Here is a 19,026-nt window from a genome sequence, read left to right as displayed (position 1 = left end):
TTTAATATTTGAAAAGAGTCAAAAGAAGAAGAATGTTTGTGACATGTGAAAATATACAACTAGAAATTCAAATTTCAGCATCCATAAGTAAAGTTTTATTGGAACACAGCCATTCTCACTCATGTACATACTGTCTGTGGCTGCTGCTTCTCTGCAACAGCAGAGTGGATGGACAGTTGCAGCAGAGACCATATGGCCCACAGAGCCTAAAATATTTACTGTCTGGCCCTTTCCAGGAAGTTTGCTGACCTCTGGCTTAAAATATCCAGCTGTCCTTTGTCCCGTAAGCTGGTAGCAGGAAAGGAAACGTGTTGGTTGCTAAACTAACTGGGAAGTCACGTGTTTGAAAGTAACCTCTGCCTTATCTGGAAGGAGGAATCCTGGTGGCATCCTGTTGATTTCCTTGGCTGTTGCGGAATAGTGTGCCATGTGAGAACAGATTAATTTGAATGCTGAGTGAACAAGTCCGTTTCTCTCTCCATTGGAATCGGAACACAAGAAAACCATGTTCTTGGCCTTGATATTTGCTATACATAGCAATTTAGAATGCGGTGTCCTTAAAGAGATAAGGCTCATTTGAGAATTTTATCCATAGAGCAATAGAAGATAGTTTTCATTGTAAGCTCTGCTTATAAAAGTGATTTTTATAATTGTATATCTTTGTGCCATTTAAGATTGAGTGGGAAGGAAAGTCAAGGTGTTATCTATAAATGCATTTTCTTTATGTGTAAGTAATGGATCAGACAAAAGTCCAACTTCCTTAATTTGATACTGTCTCAGAAATAGAATGAAAGGACCCTACTTCGAAGGCTGTCAACATCATCTTTAGTCATGTTTTTAATGTTTTCCTATCTAATACTTGGTGTTTAATAATGCTTTTTTTTTTTTTTTTCAGTGTCAGAAGTGAATTCATTTAAAGTCTTTAGGCAAGAGCAGAAATGAGTATTAGTATATGAATCCCTTAAAAGTTCATGAGCGTGCCCGGCCAGCCAGTGTGGCTCTGTGGTTGAGCATCGACCTATGAACCAGGAAGTCATGGTTTGATTTTTGGTCAGGGTACATGCCTGGGTTGCAGACTCCATCCCCAGTGTGGGGCGTGCAGGAGGCAGCTGATCATTGATTTTCTCTCATCATTGATGTTTCTATCACACTCTCCCTTTCCTCTCTGAAATCTATAAGAATGTATTTTTTAAAAACATTCATGAACATATTCAGACACCTGATTCTGTTTCCCTTGCTTCTGACAGTAACACAGGACAGAAACCCTTCCTCAACCCTTCCCCCACTATTTAGTAGAAAAACATTGCTCAGTGATAGTAAGGGATTGGAGAGGAATGGGATGGTCGTCATAAACTTGTTGCGAGCCACATAAATAGATGGTTCTAAAAAACACTGAATCTGGAAATGATCCAGTAATTATTTTACACTTAACTCTAATATAGAACAGGGTGTTTGTAGCACACATTCAGTGTTGACACATTTATATGCAGGATCACTGCAAAAGCAAAAAGTCTGGGACTTTTAAAACATAGAAGAAAACATCGATAAAACCACATATTTTTGTGTTTGGGGAAATGTTTACACCAATGATAACTGCCTGTGCAAATGTGCTTATGTACCTTTGTGCTAATCTGACAACTCATAAACTAGATTGACATGAGGACATGGAGGAATAGCACCAAGTCACAGCTCTGCCATCCCAAGGTAGGACTGCTGATGAATTACTAACGCTCCTCAGCAAATCGGGAAGTGGAAATCAGGAGTTTATCAAGCCTTGTGTGGTGGGCAGACTGCCCAGTGGGGTGTGGGTGAAGAAGAGTTCACCATACACGTTAGTAACGCAGATCTTACTTTGTGAACACCTGATCTAAGAAGTCTTCAGGCTGAGCCTTGTTTATTTGATTTTACTAGTAAGTAGCTATTAGTCTGCTTAGAGGAGTTTCAGGATTTTAAGCTAGAAATTAGATTAATTTCTCCAGGGATTGAAAAAGGGAGAAAGGGTTCAAGGAAAGTGGTGTCGGGAAAGCCAGCTTCCCTCTTCTCCACAAGGCGGTAGAAGAGTTTGCTCCCAGTCTGTGGACTGGCAGGCGGATCGCAGGATGCTTCCCTTTTTCTGTAGTGACAGCAGGAGGCACTTCTTCCAGGCAGATGGAAGATCTGCAGTTCCATCTTACCGCTTTGTGTGGGAGGGTTTACATCCTTTTTATGTGCAAGGATATGCTAAACGTTTGTTAATATTTTATTTCTTTTCTGTCTTATGTTCAGTTCCATTTCCTGCCTTTTTACTCCTACCTCCCCAGCCAGTACTTTCCATCTCCGTGGCCAAATCTTCCCGTGTTTCTGACCTGGCAGCTCAGGGAGCCCCTGGGGGTGCAGGTCGGGCTCAGGCTCTCTCTGCCCTTGCTGTCCAGGGGTCTTCCCCTCGAGAATTTGCCCGTCTCACCGTACCCAGCCCCAGCCTCTCCCCTGAACTCCGGGCCTTTTTACTGAGCTGCCCTCAGTCCCCTTGGGTATTTTAATGGGCTTCTCAGACTGAGCATACCTATCCCTGCCCCTCAGTCCCCTCCTGCTGTCCCCAGGGCCTCTCCCGAAGGCTTTTCTGTCTCGGTTCATGGCAACTCGTGCCTCCAGTTGCTCAGGCCAGAAATTGGAGTCTTCCTGCCTGCCCGTTCTTCACACCCTATCACAGGTATCGGAAAGTCCTCTTGGTTCTACCTTTGAAGTATATCCAGAATTCCACATGTCTCACACCTCCATCTCTTCCCCCTGCTCACTCTATTATGGGCTCCCACCCATGTCCCTTGTCCATTTTTCTATTCACAGCCTAACCAGAGTGATCCTTTTAAAATATGAATTGGATCCGGTTACTCCTCTGCTCAAAACCCTTGATTTCCCATCATTTCCAAGTAAAAATCTAAAGTTCTGACCAAGTCCTTTTGCCGCCTGCCCCTCCCCTACCTAAGTGCCTGCCCACCATTCTCAGCCTCAGCTGCACTGACTTTTTTTTTTTTTTATCTTCACCTGAAGACATGCTTAGAGAGAGGAAGGGAAAGAGAGAGAGAGAGAGAGCCAGAGACATTGATGTAAGAGAAACACCAGTCGGTTGTCTTAGCTCCAGCCAGGGATCGAAGCAGCAACCTTTCAGTGCACATTAGAATGCTCAACCAACAGCCGCTCCGGCCGGGCTGCACTGACTCTTGCTTTTCTCACTGAGCCTCTCCTTGCCGCTGCACCTCCTGGTGCTGCTCCCAGAGCAGATACCTGACAGCAGGTCTGTCCCCAGCCTCCTTCCTTCATGGTGTCAGCTCTGAGGTCAGGGCCGCAGTAGCTCCAGCACCTAGTGGCGAGAATAATAGGCACTCGAGAAATAGTTCTTGAGTGAGCGAATGGTGTTTAGTTTAGATAATTTTTCCCATAATAATTATACTTTATAACCACAATTACTTAGTTCTAACTAAAGGTTGCTATTTTATTGCTCACCAATGTTTCTTCTAGAATTTTCATCAAGTCTGAAATATGTTGATCTTAGGTGAGGTGTGGAAGGCAGGTGTTCACCGAGGTGCCTCGTGGCTGCCCCCTGGTCCACAGTGAGAGAACGCAGTCGATGCACTGTGCACCCCAAGTTCAGAGAGGTTGCAGTGTGAAAAAAAATACAGTAGAACTTTTTCTTAGAATTCTTTCTTTAAGTGATAATTTCCAGAAAGGGCACAAGAATGCTCTCAAGTGTGCAATTGCTCGAGTAGTGCAGTCCGTGCCCCGCTGGCACTAGGAGAGCCTGATGCTGGTGTGGTTCTCCCGGATTGTTGCTCCTCTCCTCTGTCACTTACTGTTTCTCTCATAACTGTCAGCATCTGTCTTTCCCTTTTGGCATGGGGTAGAGTCTGCTGGCAGCTCTGATCAGGTCCAGCGGGCAGCCAGGAGACGTAGACTTCTCGTGAGCCAAGAAGGCTGGGATGGGGCGCAGCAACCTTTTCCATTTGGTTGTCAGGGTTCCAGGTGGTTCTTTGTAATAGTCAGTTATTATTAATAGTCTTTCCTCTTTTGTCTATATTTGCTTGAAGTCTCTCTCCTTGGGATAAATACTTAATTGACTTTTCCAGAAGTTATTTGAGTCTGATTTCTCCCTCCTTGGTAAGGAAAAGAAGTTGTGACAAATTGCTTGGATCCTAAGCTAAGTGAGAATGATGGCTTCACATAGAACATCTGTTCCAATGCTGTGTTACCTGTCAGTAAGATTGGAGCTTTTTTACATTCTGGGAGTTCGTAGCATTTCAGTTAATATTAGCTCTTTGTGCTCTGACACCAGACTTCCTATAAATTAGTGAAAAGGTTTGTGCTTTTGATTTATTCTTGACATCAAGCTTTATGTAATATATTTCACTTTTTCACAAGAGAAAGGACTGTCCACAGAGCATTCAAATTTCTTTACAGGATACGAACTATTGCCTGATTTCAGTTTCTTTGAAAAAGTCCAAGGTTTGCCCAGTCTTGATTTCAGTCAGTCGGCAGTGTTTTTAAGCTGCATAACGGGAGTAGAGAAGAATCTATACACTCGGAGATTTGTCCTTTTTGTTTTATGGAACCTTTTTAGGAGATTATTAGGGACTCTGCTTACTTGGCTGTCATTGTTCAAGCTTTAAGTGATCTAAAGTTAATTGTTTAGCTAACTAATATTTAATTCCCCTTTCCTCCAATAGCTTTCACAAAATTGATCACAGTAAATGGACAAGAATATCATCTTCAACTTGTAGACACAGCTGGGCAAGTAAGTATCTCTCATCTCTTCTCTCCCACGCGCTTGTGGCGGTCCTGGCCCAGGCACTGACTGCACAGCAGCAAGTCCAGGAAGACCCTGGGGACTTCAGGCCATCTGCTGTGTCTTTCTGAAGTCACTTGTAGCTGTTTTTCAAGTAATTAACCTGGTTTTCTACTTTAGAATTGTTTTAAATATATTCATAACATTGTGAGGGTTAATGCTTACTACAGGAGAGGCACCTGTTTCCTAAACTCTATGTCAGACTCACGTTAGTGCTTTTTCTCCCTTTGTGATGCATGTTCCCCTGCAGTAAGAACAAAAGTAAGTCTTTTCCAGGGGAAAGGCATGAGAGGTACAGGGCAAACCAGCTGGCTCATAGATTGATTATATGATTACTAGATTAAGGGGTGTTGGTTTGATTTGCTGGACAGTAGGTAATTGCCAAAGGTTAAGTAACTTTAATAAAAACACGATCTTTTCACAGGTTAATGTGGGAACTGGATCTCCAGGGCAACTGACTGGAAGCAAAGGGTGGAAGAAATTAAGAGAACTTGAAGGGAACAAAGAAGCCCCTTTTTGTGGGCTTCATTTCCCTATTGCCATGGCACCCAGTCCAGCTTGTATAGAACCCATTCTGTTAGGCTGGCTTTATTACAGTTCACTGGCGGGTGGGGAGTGGGGAGGAGCCGAAATGTTGGATTCTAACTCCTCACCTTGCATCTTAAGAATGACAAAGGACCACCTGGCAGGAGGGAGGCTTTTCCCTGGAACCTGGGGAAGTTGGGGTCGTCCTGTCTTGTTTGGAATAAACTGCCTCTGCTTTATGCTTTGATGTGAACATAGAAGGAAAGCGTAGCCCCAAGTGAGGCAAGAAAATATCTGTCATTTCAGCACTGGAGGAACCCTGGAGTTTCAGTTCTGAAGCTTCAAATAAAATAAGTCGAACGCGTGTGTCCCAGAGCTGTGACATGTGACTGTCATTCCCCCTGCACACTCCGCCTGCGTGTGCGGGTGCATCTCAGACCTCGTGGTTTTCTTAGAGCAGAGCCATCCCCGGCTTATTGTCCAGGGTCCCGTCCAGGGGCAGAATGGGGTCTGGGAGCTGCTGGAACGGGAAGCAAGAGAAGTCACCAGAAGGAAGTGATGGCACAGGGGACGCAGCCTGTCCTGTAAACTAGTGTAGAGGAGACTCGGGTGGGGCCTGGTATGGGTTTCTTAAGGTTTGTATCTCTTACAGTTAAAGTGACTATAATTTATTGCCTAAAATGAGGCACTTTTAAGAGTGAAGGGCACAGGTGTAATTATGCTGGGACAGCAGGTATACCAGAGTTCTGGGCAAAGAATGAATGGCCACACTGTTTATGTGGAGTGGACATTATCAGGATTTCAGCTTGCCTTTATACCTTTTTTTTGTTTGTTTTAATTCTCACCCAAGGATATGTTTTTGTTAATTTTTTTAGAGAGAGGGAAGAGGGCTGGGGGAGAGAGAGATGTGAGAAAGAAACATCGACTGGTTGCCTCCTGTACCCGTCCTGACCAGGGATTGAACCCTCAATCTTTTGTTGCAAAGGACGACACTCTAACCAACTGAGCCACCTGGCCAGGGCTGTCTTTATATCCCTGTTTTGGATTTTCATCTAAGCTCGTGGGCATTGGGGCTGAGGGTGTAAATTGATCGATCACATCCCTGTAGCATTACGGTGGAAATACCCCTCGTAGTCAGCCAGGAAAACCAGCACTTCATGGTTGTTTGGAGTGTGGGCTCTGCAGTCCCAGTGCCTGGGTTCCAGCCCTCGCTGTTACTACCAGTGACCTTGAGAAAGTTAGTGAACTTTCTGTGCCTCAGATTTTTCATCTGTAAGATGGCAGTAATTGTGGTGCGTGCTTCACAGCATCGTTGTGGGGTTGAAGAGGATTTGGTCCTTATTTGTGGATCTGTGATGCTTCTGAGGCTAGAGCAACGGCCTCGCGTTGCAGCTCAGTTGACATTAACAACTGGGGTAGAGAAATGCAGGTGTCTCCTACTTGGAGAAAACATTTGCCTGGAGAGATCATTTCTTTATATTGACGCTCCTGGCCACCGTGGGAGGTGTGTTCCTCTGAGGTTCTTGTTTTTCTCTAAAGCAGAAATGTACACTTGGCCATCACACTCCTGTAACTGTCTTAATGATCGAGTTTTACAAAGAATGGCCCCAAAAGGAACCCATCTCAGGGCGTGAGTGTAGGAGTGAGGGAGAGGCCAGAGCGAGGTCCATTTCCAGCTCTGCTTGTCTTGCTGTTTTGGGTTCTGTTACTGCCACATAAGAATTTTTAGAGAATTTTCACAAAAAATATATCCAAATTTAGCTACTCGGAATAATTTGTTCTCACTGCAGCTAACAGTTCTTAAAGGCTATATTCATGGCTAGGAGACCAGAAAATAAAAGGCTATGTTAGTGTTTACCACTCAGGATGATGTGACACGGGCATTACCCTCTGCGGTCACCCTGGTTCTGTAAAACTGGATGGGGTAACAGAGCACTGCTCCAAGGGCTGTTTTTAAACTGGGTTCACGTGGGCTTCTTCTGGGGTTAAGACTGCTAGTACTAGGAGTAGGGAAAGGTGAGTGCGGGCAAATTCTTTAAAAGTAACTAGTCAGTTTGTTCACTAGCTTGGACTTCTTAGGAGGAAAATTAATTACACGTAGTAATTGCTGCATAGCAATACCTGACAGCAGTTGTTATCTACGGTAGTTTGTGTTACAGCTGGTGTCATTGTCCAGCGAGGGATGTGGTGAACATAGTTAAATACAAATGGATTATTTTTAGTTTGCATGAAATACTTTGTTTTGGTCTAATTTCAGTAGATTTAATGACAAGTGAATCCATGACAGTCAGTTTTATAATGTCAAATTCCCCTTCAAGAAACAAATTAAGTGTATTTTTTAAAATAGTAATAAATGCACCTGTTACAGAAATAAAACAACACAAAAAGGCAAATAGTAAGGCTTAAGTCTTTCCCACTCTACTAGCTACCTTAGCTTCACCCCTAACCGCAACTCCCGTTACCGGTTTCTAGTATTTGCTTCCAGGATATTTTATAATCAACATTCAAGTATAGTTTTAAGGTTTTTGTTTGTTTGTTTTTACCTCAAAAAGTAACATCGATCTATGTCTCCATCTTGGAGATTATCCCATATCAGTACACTCGGCCTCTTTTTGTTTTCGCCATGGCTGCATAATGTCCTGTTATTTGGGCTATATCATCATTTAACTATTGGTCTACAATTTGGTTGTTTCCAGTCTCTCCCACCATTAGTGCCTCCATTATACACTGTCATTTTAGACAGATGGTATGCGTGTAAGAACATGCCTGGGTGTGGGATTGCTGGGCCATAGGGTCATGGTTTATATTCTCACCAGCAGTGAGTCACCAACACAGTGTGTTACCAAATTTTTTATATCTATCCATCTGCTAGTTGAAAATTAGTATCTTGTCATTTTAATTAGTGTTTATGAAGGAGTTTGATCCTATTTTCCCTGTGTGAGGACATCCATCTTTTCTGTGAACTATCCTGTCTATTCATGTACTTTCCCCCTTTTGTATTAGCTGGTTGGTCTTAATGATTTGAAGAAAATTAGCATTTTGTACATGAACTGAGCGGCAAGGTTTTCGTTTCCATTTAAGTTCTCCGGTCTGCCATGCACAGTTTCATTTTTCATCTTTAAGTCTGATTGCTCCGGAATACATGTTTGCTGAGGTGTGAGTTAGACATCAGTTTAGCCATTTACCCCAGATGGCTCCGCATTTGTTCCCTATGTGCTACTTTGTATCCTTACTGATTTGAATGCCAACATTATCATATACCTAATTCCCATATCTGTTGGCTCTTAGTAGAATTTTCAGTTGGCTCCATTCATGAGCCAGTACTGCACTATTTTAATTACTGAAGCTCTATGGATCCCACCCACCTACCTCCACAGTTGATTTTCTTTGTCAGGAAGTATGCTTTTTGCCCTGGCCCGCGTGACTCAGTGGTTAGAGTGTGGGCCCAAGCACCAGAGGGTCTCAGGTTCCATTCCCCGTCAAGGGCACGTACCTTGGTTGCAGGTTCAATCCCTGGCCCTGGTTGGAGCATGTTTGGGAGGCAACCTATTGATGTGTCTCTCCCACATCAATGTTTCTACCTCTCTCTCTCTCTCTCTTCTCCACTTTCCCATCCACTCTTTCTAAAAATCAATGGAAAGAATATTTTCAGGTGAGGATTAACAACAACAACCAAAGTATGCTTTTTGTCCAGCATCATGTTACTTTTATATATTAATTTAGGGTTAATCAGTAGATATCCTTACAATTCTGCATATTCTTGCTAAAGACAGCCATGCTCACTGTTCCATTTATTTAAGTCCTTTATCTCAGGAGTATTTTAAGATTTTCTTTAAATGAAGCATATATTTTTGTTTCCTTCAGTTTATCCCTAGGAATTTTGTCCTTTTTGGTTACTGCTGCAGCAGAAGGTCTTGTTCTTCCATTATACTTTCTGACTAGTTGATGCTTGCACCAACTTAAATAGGATTACTCCTTTTTTTTCACTTCTTCCTTCAGAAGAAACGTAATTTGAACTTTGGAGCCACTGTAGCTGAGCTGGTGACTAAAATCGTTTGGAATTTTGTTTTTAATCTGGGTAGAAAGATCTGTCATTCCATTAACAATTTGTTTTTAAAAATCAACACTAAGCCCAGCTGGAGCAGCTGGGTTGGTTGAGCATTATCCCGTGAACTAAAAGGTCACTGGTTTGATTCCCAGTCCGGGTGCATGCACAGGTTGTGGGCTCGATCCCCAGTATAGGGTGTTATAGGAGGAAGCTGATCAATGTTTCTCTCTCTCTCTCTTCCTTCCTCTCTCTCTAAAATCAATAAAAACATATTTTTTAAAAGCAACACTAAAATGAATTCAACTTAATAAAAGTTGTACTAATAAGGAAAGCAAAGGTTTTATTTTGCATAGATAGTAAGCTCTGTGATGTAGAAATGCTATTTTCTGATTAATGACCACTATTTTTGATGTTAGAGAGTTGTAGGACAACTAAATTTTTCTTTTTGTTTTTAAAAGACACTTTACCATAGGGCAGAAATTCAAAGTTGTCATGGACACTAGTTGTAACCGTACTGTGGAAGTGCACAGTTAACAGAGACAGTTACTTGATATAATAGTGACTTACCTTCAATTTTCTATAATAGTGCTTGGTGTGTGTGTGTGTGTGTTCTATTTCAACTGAGAGTGACATGTTGGTACCAGGCAGAGGTGTGCACTGATGAAGGCTGCATTGACGTTAGCGTCTCTGTGCTTTGATAATTCCGGATCTAAAGCAGTCTCATAAAGCCTTCAAAAACTGGGTGCCAGTACCCTGTGCACATTGTGTACCTTTGTCCCTAAAGCTGCTCAGTAAATAACTCATTCCATCCTCAAATGTCTGGGTACTCACTTTATAGTTTCTCCATTCTCTTCTCCTCCCCTCTCTCTCAAGTGTTGGTGGTCACCCAGCCAGTGATGCATGGTCATGATTTATGGGGGGCCCTTCCCTGTGGGCCTCTCATAGTGGACCCATGCCAGAGGAAGTTCGGCCTCAAACCATTGCCCAGCCTCCTTACCCTTGGGCTGTGAGCACTGAAGGGGGCTGTACAGTATAGAAAGTAGAGTGCTCCCCAGCTGATGCCCTGAACGGAGCATGCATCTGCTCCAGGAGCAGAAACTCATAAACATGGGGCCTGTTTCAGAAACCCAGTGATCAGTGTTCAGGCCATTGTGACACATGCAGAAAACAGGGCAAGTGATAATATAACAATTTCATGTAGGAAAGTACCGATGTGTGGAATAAACCAGTAGCACTTGTGACTTTTCTGTGAGGTCTAAGAGATTCTGGACTTGCCATCCATAAAAGAGAACACAAACCAGTCATCTTTTCATGCCTTACATCCTCTTCTCCCAAGATGTACAGGAGTCATTTTTTAATATTGGCTTAAAGCACATAATCCCCCCAGACCAGTCTTAAATAAATCTTGAGTGTGTGGACTATGTTTCTAGAATAATATTGTAATCCACATTTTGTTTACTTTGATTTCTTTGACCAGGAAATATGTGAAGAACTTTGGGTGAAGATTGCTTGTTATGCCAAGTGTAATCCTTTTTCTTCCACAGGATGAATATTCCATCTTTCCCCAGACATACTCCATAGATATTAATGGTTATATTCTCGTGTATTCTGTGACATCGATCAAAAGGTAAGACTGAGCTCCTTCCTTGCTTGAGTTTATTTGCTATGCAGAGATAGCATTAATCCTTATAGAGGATTATGCTGGAATGGGTAGTAGTAACAATTAGACTTAGTTACTAAGCTAAATGTTTTTGGAACAAACAGGTTGTTAAAGGAAAAGCAATATCCTGATAGATGTTCTAGATAGATAGTGATTGAACACAGTCTGAGCTTATCTGCTGGTTTAAATTGATTACTTTTTCTGTGTTTGCATCATGTAAATGTGGAACTCGGGCTGACTGCTGTGGCCCTCTAGCTAAGGAATGTTCTACAAATGTTTATTCAGAGATTATGTGGTTTGTCAGCTCAGTGTTAGACTTTTCCCATTAAATGTCAGACCTGTTTCATTTTCGATGTTCTCAGTTGGGGTACTGAGTGTCAAATACATGTACATGTGAAATACTGGTAGGAAAAAGAAAGGAATTCTTCGTGTTCTGTTTATTTTATTAAAATGGTGAGTCTGACATTTTCTATGTTTCTCACTAAAACATTAAACATTTAAAACCTGAACACTAAATTGGATGTCTGTCCTAGCCGGTTTGGCTCAGTGGATAAAGCGTTGGCCTGCAGACTGAAGGGTCCCAGGTTCATTTCCAGTCAAGGGCACATGCCTGGGTTTTGGGCTCAATCCCCAGTGGGGGGGCGTACAGGAGGCAGCCAATCAATGATTCTCTCTCATCATTGATGTTTCTATATCTCTCTCCCTCTCCTTTCCTCTCAAATCAATAAAAAATATATTTAAAAAATTTTAAATTGGATGTCTGACTTCATGTTTTTCCTTTTATAGTTTTGAGGTGATTAAAGTTATCCATGGCAAGTTGTTGGACATGGTGGGGAAAGTGCAGTAAGTAGGAACATTTTCTCTCTCGTTAGATACACTCTTTTCTAATAGCACCTTCTGGACAAACTGACGCGTTTCCTTTGCCTTTCTTTCTTATATTAACAGAATACCTATTATGTTGGTTGGGAATAAGAAAGACCTACATATGGAAAGGTATGTAGCTTCTAATAATTGCTGATTCATAGAATTGAGTCTGAGATATTTAGTCCTGGAAGTCACGGGTTTCGTTGTTCGCCAGCGAGGTGCGAGGTGCTGCTTGGCAGAAGCCAACTCACCTGCCTTGAAAAATGTTTCCTGGATAAGGGGGAGAGCAAACACTGTAGAAAATTATCTTTCATTTCTTCTACCATTTTGTGTAAAGCAGACACTAAAAAGACAATGGGCGCATTCATTTATTCAACAAATTATTTTTGAGGCAGGGTTAGGATTAGAGCAGTGGCCCCGCCCTCTGGACTCTGATTCTGGTGGCAGGAGACGCTGGCTGGATGCCAGCAGCCTGTGCGCAGCATAGCCGTGGCCCTTTTGGGGTTGCCCTGTCCTCGGGCACGTGCAGCTCTGTCTAAGATGTTGGCGTGTTGGGAAATGCCTTCTGTGAGCTGTGAGGGCTGCCGGAGCGTGAGTGCTTCCATAAGACAGTGTCTGTCTGTTCCCCGGCTCAGGTGGGAGTGATGCATGGTCATGATTTATGGGGGGCCCTTCCCTGTGGGCCTCTCATAGTGGACCCATGCCAGAGGAAGTTGCGGCCTCAAACCATTGCCCAGCCTCCTTACCCTTGGGCTGTGAGCACTGAAGGGGGCTGTACAGTATAGAAAGTAGAGTGCTCCCCAGCTGATGCCCTGAACGGAGCATGCATCTGCTCCAGGAGCAGAAACTCATAAACATGGGGCCTGTTTCAGAAATCCAAGTAGATATTTTATATAATAAAGAGCAAAGCTCTTCAATGAGAATTTTTTGTTCTTTAGGGTGATCAGTTATGAAGAAGGGAAGGCGTTAGCAGAATCTTGGAATGCAGCTTTTTTGGAATCTTCTGCTAAAGAGAATCAAGTAGGTATTTTTTAAAACTCACTTCGCACTGCATCCAGTCAGACCAGGCCTATGCTCCTCTAGCAGCTCAGCGCTCCTGTTTGATCCTGACCCTCCCACCATTCCTCCCATCAGGCCTTGGGTTGCCTCAGGGAGACACCGTCTGTGTCTTATTTCAGCCAGTGTTCAACCTCGTGGGATCTGGAATATTTGTAGGATAAACAGAAATTGATAGTAAAGGAAATACTACCTTTGTGAGCATGCATTATCGTGTTTATTTTATACGAAAGGCTGCTGCAGAAGTAAGTTTAGACTCACCTGGGTGGGAAGAGGCGGCCGTGTGCATGACCAAGTGTAGCAGAGACTCAGGTCTGCTTGGGGAGAGACAGACTGTTCTGGGTGAGCCTGTGTGCACCTAACTAAGTTCCTCACGTCCAAGACATTTTTGGTTAGTTGGGGAGATTGGATTATGTTTTGGATATATTAGGAAAATGGTGTTAATTTTTTTAGGTGCGGTGATGGTATTGGGCTTATGACAAGACTATCTCTGTTCTTGAGAAATGCAAACCAAAGTATTTAGGGGCCAAGTTTCATAATGTCAGCAACTTACTTTCAAATGGGATGGGAGGATGGACAGAGAAAAAGAACAAATACATACAGCAAAGATGTTAACATTTGCTGAATCCAGGCAGTGAGGCTAGGTGGTTATTGTACAGTTGTTTCTGTTGTTCTGTATAATTGAAAATTTGTGAGGTGGGGAAGTGAAGTTGAATGGTTGGCCTCAAGCTATGTTCAATTCTGTTTGCTGACTTCCCTGTGCTTGCTTCTCTTCGGTGACAATCTGCGGGACTGAAAGCAGTTGTTCTGTTTGACGTTAGTTAAGGAGGCATCAGCAGCAGTGTGGACTGTTCATGTAGGTGTGTGACCACTGCTCAGTGTATGTTGCTGTTCTGTGTGTCTGGCAGTTGCTATTCCTTCTAGCAACCTCAGGAGTGTAAATGCCTCATGGAGCCTACCTCCAGCGTGTTAAGAGGGATTGCTGAGTGGGGAGCATTGGCTCAGTTAATTTATGTTTTTGAGAGTAACTTGAATGGTTAGCGTAAGGAGTGTTATTAGGTCTCAGGGTGCAGGCCTTTTCTCCGGTTTATGTTGTACTTTACTGTAGCTGAAGGGTTTAAGGTGGTTCTAAATAGGTTTGCCAATTAATCTTTCAGTTCCTTTAGAAGGTGGCTTACTGCTTTCGAAGACCCAGATAAAAGGTGAATGTGCTGCCGACATAGGCAGACGAGCGCCGAGGTCAGGTGTTCCCACGGCTCAGTGTCTGGGGCTGCTCTCGCACCATCATCCTCAGGCCTGAAGTGAAGCCTTTAAAGCAAAAAGACTGTTACACCCACGTTCGGTGCATGCAGTGGAGACATGCATGTCCTTGGGAAGCAGGTCCTGAGCAGATCCCTCACTGGCATTCTAGATGGTTCTCACTCTGTCATGTCGTGGGACACTCCTGCTCACGTCCTCTTTGAAAGTGCGGGAGATGATGAGGGAGCCCTAAGCCTAGTGAGTGTCTCCAAGTCAGCTGGGGAGAAACCAAGTCACTCTCACCCCTGACATAGAGCTGGCAGTGATTCCGATCCCCACACATACTGGAATGCTTACTGCCACTTGTCTGTGTCATGGGGAGAGAGAAATCTGTCTAGTGTGCACTCGCACACGCACACCCAAGTGGTCACGTGACCAGAGACCAATTCCTGTGAACTCAAAATTTTTATTGATAGATTTTCAAGTAATTTGTATTACTTGCCAAAAATCGAATATTTTCAAATAAACTCTCCTCAGCAGAGTTCAGTTTCATTGTTAACATCATGGTAGTATAAGTTGCCAAGTCTGTGAGAATACTGCATTTTAACTGCTAATGGAGTCTGGGACGTTTGCCGTTTGGTTTATTTACCGTGGAGGCCTTCGGCTATAGTTCAGCAATTTGATGAAGGAGAATATTTTCTGACAATCAGATCACATGGATTACTAAGTTGTAAGATTTATCTAGGTTTGGCTCAGTGGATAGAGCGTCGGTCTGCGGACTGGATGGTCCCAGGTTCGATTCCGGTCAAGGGCATGTGCCTTGGTTGCGGGCGCATCCCCGGTGGGGGGTGTGCAGGAGGCAGCTGGTCGATGTTTCTCTCTCATCGATGTTTCTGGCTCTCTATCCCTCTCCCTTCCTCTCTGTAAAAAATCAATAAAATATATTTAAAAAAAAAAAGATTTATCTAGAAAGCCCAGTCCCAGGCACACTATTTTCTTGGTAAGAGTTTGGTAAGTGTAATTCCAAACATTTTTCTGTGCATTATTTTCAGAATAAAATAAATAACTTGTTTGTATAACCATGGGACGTGAGGGGATTAGTAATGGAGGAAGAGGGAAGGGTTGCTGAACCAGTGGCTCAGTTAGACAGGAGGGCTGGGCCTGTGGCTGGCTTTGGCTTGACCAGGAATCCTGCTTCGTACCAGTTGGAGAGCAAGGACCAGAGTAGAGGAGCCCAGATTCAGGGCCGTGGTCAATTCCGTGGATAGGGTACATGGCGGCCTCTGAATGTCGATTCTGTTTTCCTGGTGAAATATAAAACAGGGTGACCACGGAATGGGGGAGGCTTTAGGAATTCAGGTGAAAGGGAAGACACGAAACCTTCATCTGAGGGAATGACTGGACGAGGGAAATGAGCTGGGCTGCTGGGTGGCATTGAGGGTCCACTGCATTCAGGGTCCTGGAGGTGACAGCTATCGCAGCGTGTTCCCAGGCTACACTGGGGGTGTGGTGCAGGCATCGCGCGGGCTATTGGCAAAGAAGGGAGTTCATGTCCATGACCACGATGGTGGACCGTGGAATCTGCTGGCCCCAGGAGGAAAGTGAACGAGAACGTGGTTAAGGGACAGGGAGAAGGTGGTCAGATCGGGGAGGCAGGTCCCTGTGGGACCAAGGATTGCTGAGTTGAGACTATTGAAAGTGGAAAGGAAAGTGAGGTGGTGGGAGACTTAACATTGGGTGGCTGCTGTGGTGACAAGATCTAGGATTGCCCCCGAGGCTTTTGAGAACAGGGGTGTTCTTTCATCATCACAGTGAGCACACTGAAAGGACGGGGACTGGCGGTCCTGACCGCTGTCCAGCACAAGGGAGGGTTTCCTGTCCAAAGTGGCAGTGCTCCTGGGAGGGGCTGGGGCTCTGGGAGGCCAGGGAGCTGGGCCTGCAGACGGTGAAGGAAGGGGAAGTGGCTCAAAGGTGAAAAATACCCTCTCATGGCAGAAGAGTCAACACAGAGGTTTCAGGGAGTGGGAGGAAAACGGGTTCGGGGAAAGGGCAGTGAGAAGAGAGTTTGCCCGGCCTTGGGCCCCAGGATGCCGGGAAAGAGGGAGCATGGCCCTGGGAAGAGTGTCTGAGGGAAAGGCAGCCCTCAGGGAGGGTGGCTGGGCTGGTGCTGGACCCGGAAATCAGAGGCATGCGGGGGGGGGGGCGGTGCAGGTGAGAGGCCTGGAGCGGACAGCTGCCTGTGGTGACCCATGAAAGCAGGGTCAGAAGCAAGAGAGATTAGTTCTGGTCTCAAGTGCGGTGGGGAGGAAGGAAGACCAGTCTCCGGGTCCTGGGGTGACCTTGGCCTCCGCGCCTGTGCCTGCAGCTGGGGGGCGGATGGCGGGCCTTCTCCAGTCCTGGCAGCCGCAGTACGAGTGTTTCTCAGGCTTCCGCTGTAAAGCCCACACAGTCACGTTTTATTCCTTTTCCAGACTGCTGTTGATGTCTTCAGAAGGATAATTTTGGAGGCAGAAAAAATTGATGGGGCCGCTTCACAAGGAAAGTCTTCCTGCTCGGTGATGTAATTCGGCTGCGGGACCCAAGGCCCCTGGGACCCGTCCTGCCTGGAGACGCAAACTGCCCGTCATCCTCGAAGATAAACTCTGCTTCGTTTTCCTTCTGTTAACCTGGAAGATTTATTTGGGTCAGAGCTTTTCCCACCTGCCCCCCTTTCAGATTATGTTGAACTCTGACTATCCTTCTGAGTTCACTTCCACTTTCAAATTTTAAGCAATCATATTTTCAATTTATATATTGTATTTCTTAATAATATTATGACCAAGAATTTTATCGGCATTAATTTTTAAGTGTAGTTTGATGTTTAAAATAATGTAATCATCAAAGATGCATATTGTTACACTACTAGGCTTCCATATATCAGTGTTTATTTCATTGTGTTAAATGTATACTTGTAAATAAAATAGCTGCAAACCTTAATCCCTCGCGCTACTTAGTGTGGCTTTGAAAGAAGAAAACCTTGTCCAGTGAGGGCTTCTTCCCGGCCCCCGGGAAGGCTCAGGTTGGATCCCAGGAACTGGTGGAGGATGTGGCCACAGGCGGAGGCCAGCGGGGCCCTCGATCACCGGCGGGGCCCACTGGATGGCAATGATGGTGGGGGTAGACTGCCAGGATTGGGGAGGGAACTCTGTTCACTAAAGCTGAGTGGCCTTGGGGGTCTGTGGGGGAGTCACTCCCAATAATGGGGGTTCTCTCTCCACCCTCAGAGGCCCCCCCGTCCCAGCCTTGACTGGAGGGCTTCCTGTAGGGGGTGCTGTAGCAGTTACTTGGCAAAGCCTTCTCACCCTCCTGCTTATCTCAGCTGCATGAAGGAAAGAGATGTTAGAGACACTGTCCCTCCTTTTTAAAAAAAATATTTATTTCAGAGAGAGAAATGTCAATGATGAGAGAGAATCATTGATTGGCTGCCTCCTGCATGCCCCCAACTGGGGATCAAGCCTGCAACCCAGGCACGTGCCCTTGACCGGAATCGAACCTGAGACCCTTCGGTATGCAAGCCAACGCTCTATCCACTGAGCCAAACTGGCTAGGGCTATTGTCCCTCCTATGCTTAGCTTGATGTCCATGGCAGACAGGATCTGATTTACTTTAAGTCATTTTTATTTTTCAGTTACAGTTGATATACATTATTATATTAATTCAGGTGTCTACCCAGTGACTAACCATTGCATAACTTACTAAGTGATCACCCCGCCCGGTAACTCTCGCACCCCTCTGACACCACACACGTTTATTAGAATACTATTGGCTCTAGTCCTGATGTTGTACTTTACGTCCCATGCAGACAGCATCTGACTTAGAGCATAGATTTGCCTAAAGCCATCCCAAACCTCCAGTAGTTTAAAGGATGGGGACTATTGCCCAGTAAGTGGTGGTGGGGGGGGGGGGGCTTCGTGAACCTACTCTAGGCCCAGCCCACACACCTGCCCGCTCTGCAGGCGCAGCTGGAGGAGAGCGAGATCTGATGTGGCAGCTCCTACTCACTGGAAGCCGGTTCAAGTCCAGCCGTGTTTTAAATGCTGCCCCATCCCAGTTAAATTTCACAGGGCCATTGCTATCATTAGGAAATGTTACCACTAATAAAATGTATTTTTGCTTTGTGACTTAATTTTTTAATGAAAAATTTTTAGAATATGCCATTATTTTGGATCGTTTAAGTATTTTGTCTCGTCATTCCAGGATGAAATTTGAGCTTTAGGAGACCTCCACCAAATACTTTTTAAATAAAATAAATTTTGACAATATAGTATCATGACTTGTTAACAGGGCTTGTTCTTAGGCCTGATGTTAAGACTCGGTGCTCAGTGTATGGACCACATTAACTCCGGTCCGGGTCCCCGTCAGCCTTCTCCTTGGAAGCTGTCTCGGGCGTGCACTTCGGTGGCACATGCACCTGGAAACAGTTCACTGCGCAGGGAGGGCCTACAGGGCTGGTCTCCTGCTGGGCGGCAGCGTGATGCCCTGTATGTGTACCGTTCACATGTTTTCTGAGCACCTACTATGTGCTGGACACTGTTCTAAGTGCCATAAACACAACAGAAATCTGAACCCTTGTAGAGCTTGCATCTGACCTCAAACCTGGGAACACGGGAGCAGGTTCTTCCCTGACCCTGCTCAACTACGCCAACTGTTGGGTCCGAGCCCCTCTACTAGGGACTGGACCTCTTTGACAGAGAAGACATGAGAAGTCGTAGGTATATAAGACAGTCTTTATTGTAGCCAAGTAGCCATTAGACAACGTAGTTCTTCAAAGGAGTCTCC

The 19,026-nt window shown here is 44.7% G+C and overlaps 1 protein-coding gene across 1 annotated transcript in view; it reads left to right on the top strand.

Moving 5' to 3' along the window:
- The window catches only part of RHEB (Ras homolog, mTORC1 binding), a 41,838-nt gene extending 24,654 nt beyond the window's left edge, over positions 1–17,184 (top strand). Inside the window, exons 3-8 of the mRNA XM_079786356.1 lie at positions 4,698–4,765; positions 10,934–11,016; positions 11,836–11,892; positions 11,995–12,042; positions 12,852–12,933; positions 16,680–17,184. Of these exons, the coding sequence (XP_079642482.1) occupies positions 4,698–4,765; positions 10,934–11,016; positions 11,836–11,892; positions 11,995–12,042; positions 12,852–12,933; positions 16,680–16,772 (431 nt within the window). The 3' untranslated portion in view covers positions 16,773–17,184. The remainder of the gene's footprint in view (positions 1–4,697; positions 4,766–10,933; positions 11,017–11,835; positions 11,893–11,994; positions 12,043–12,851; positions 12,934–16,679) is intronic.
- Positions 17,185–19,026: the final 1,842 nt, after the last annotated feature.

This window comes from Cnephaeus nilssonii, assembly GCF_951640355.1.
Source record: "Cnephaeus nilssonii genome assembly, chromosome: 12".
NCBI classification, from domain to species: Eukaryota; Metazoa; Chordata; class Mammalia; order Chiroptera; family Vespertilionidae; genus Cnephaeus; species Cnephaeus nilssonii.
This window is presented reverse-complemented; position numbering and strand designations above follow the sequence as displayed.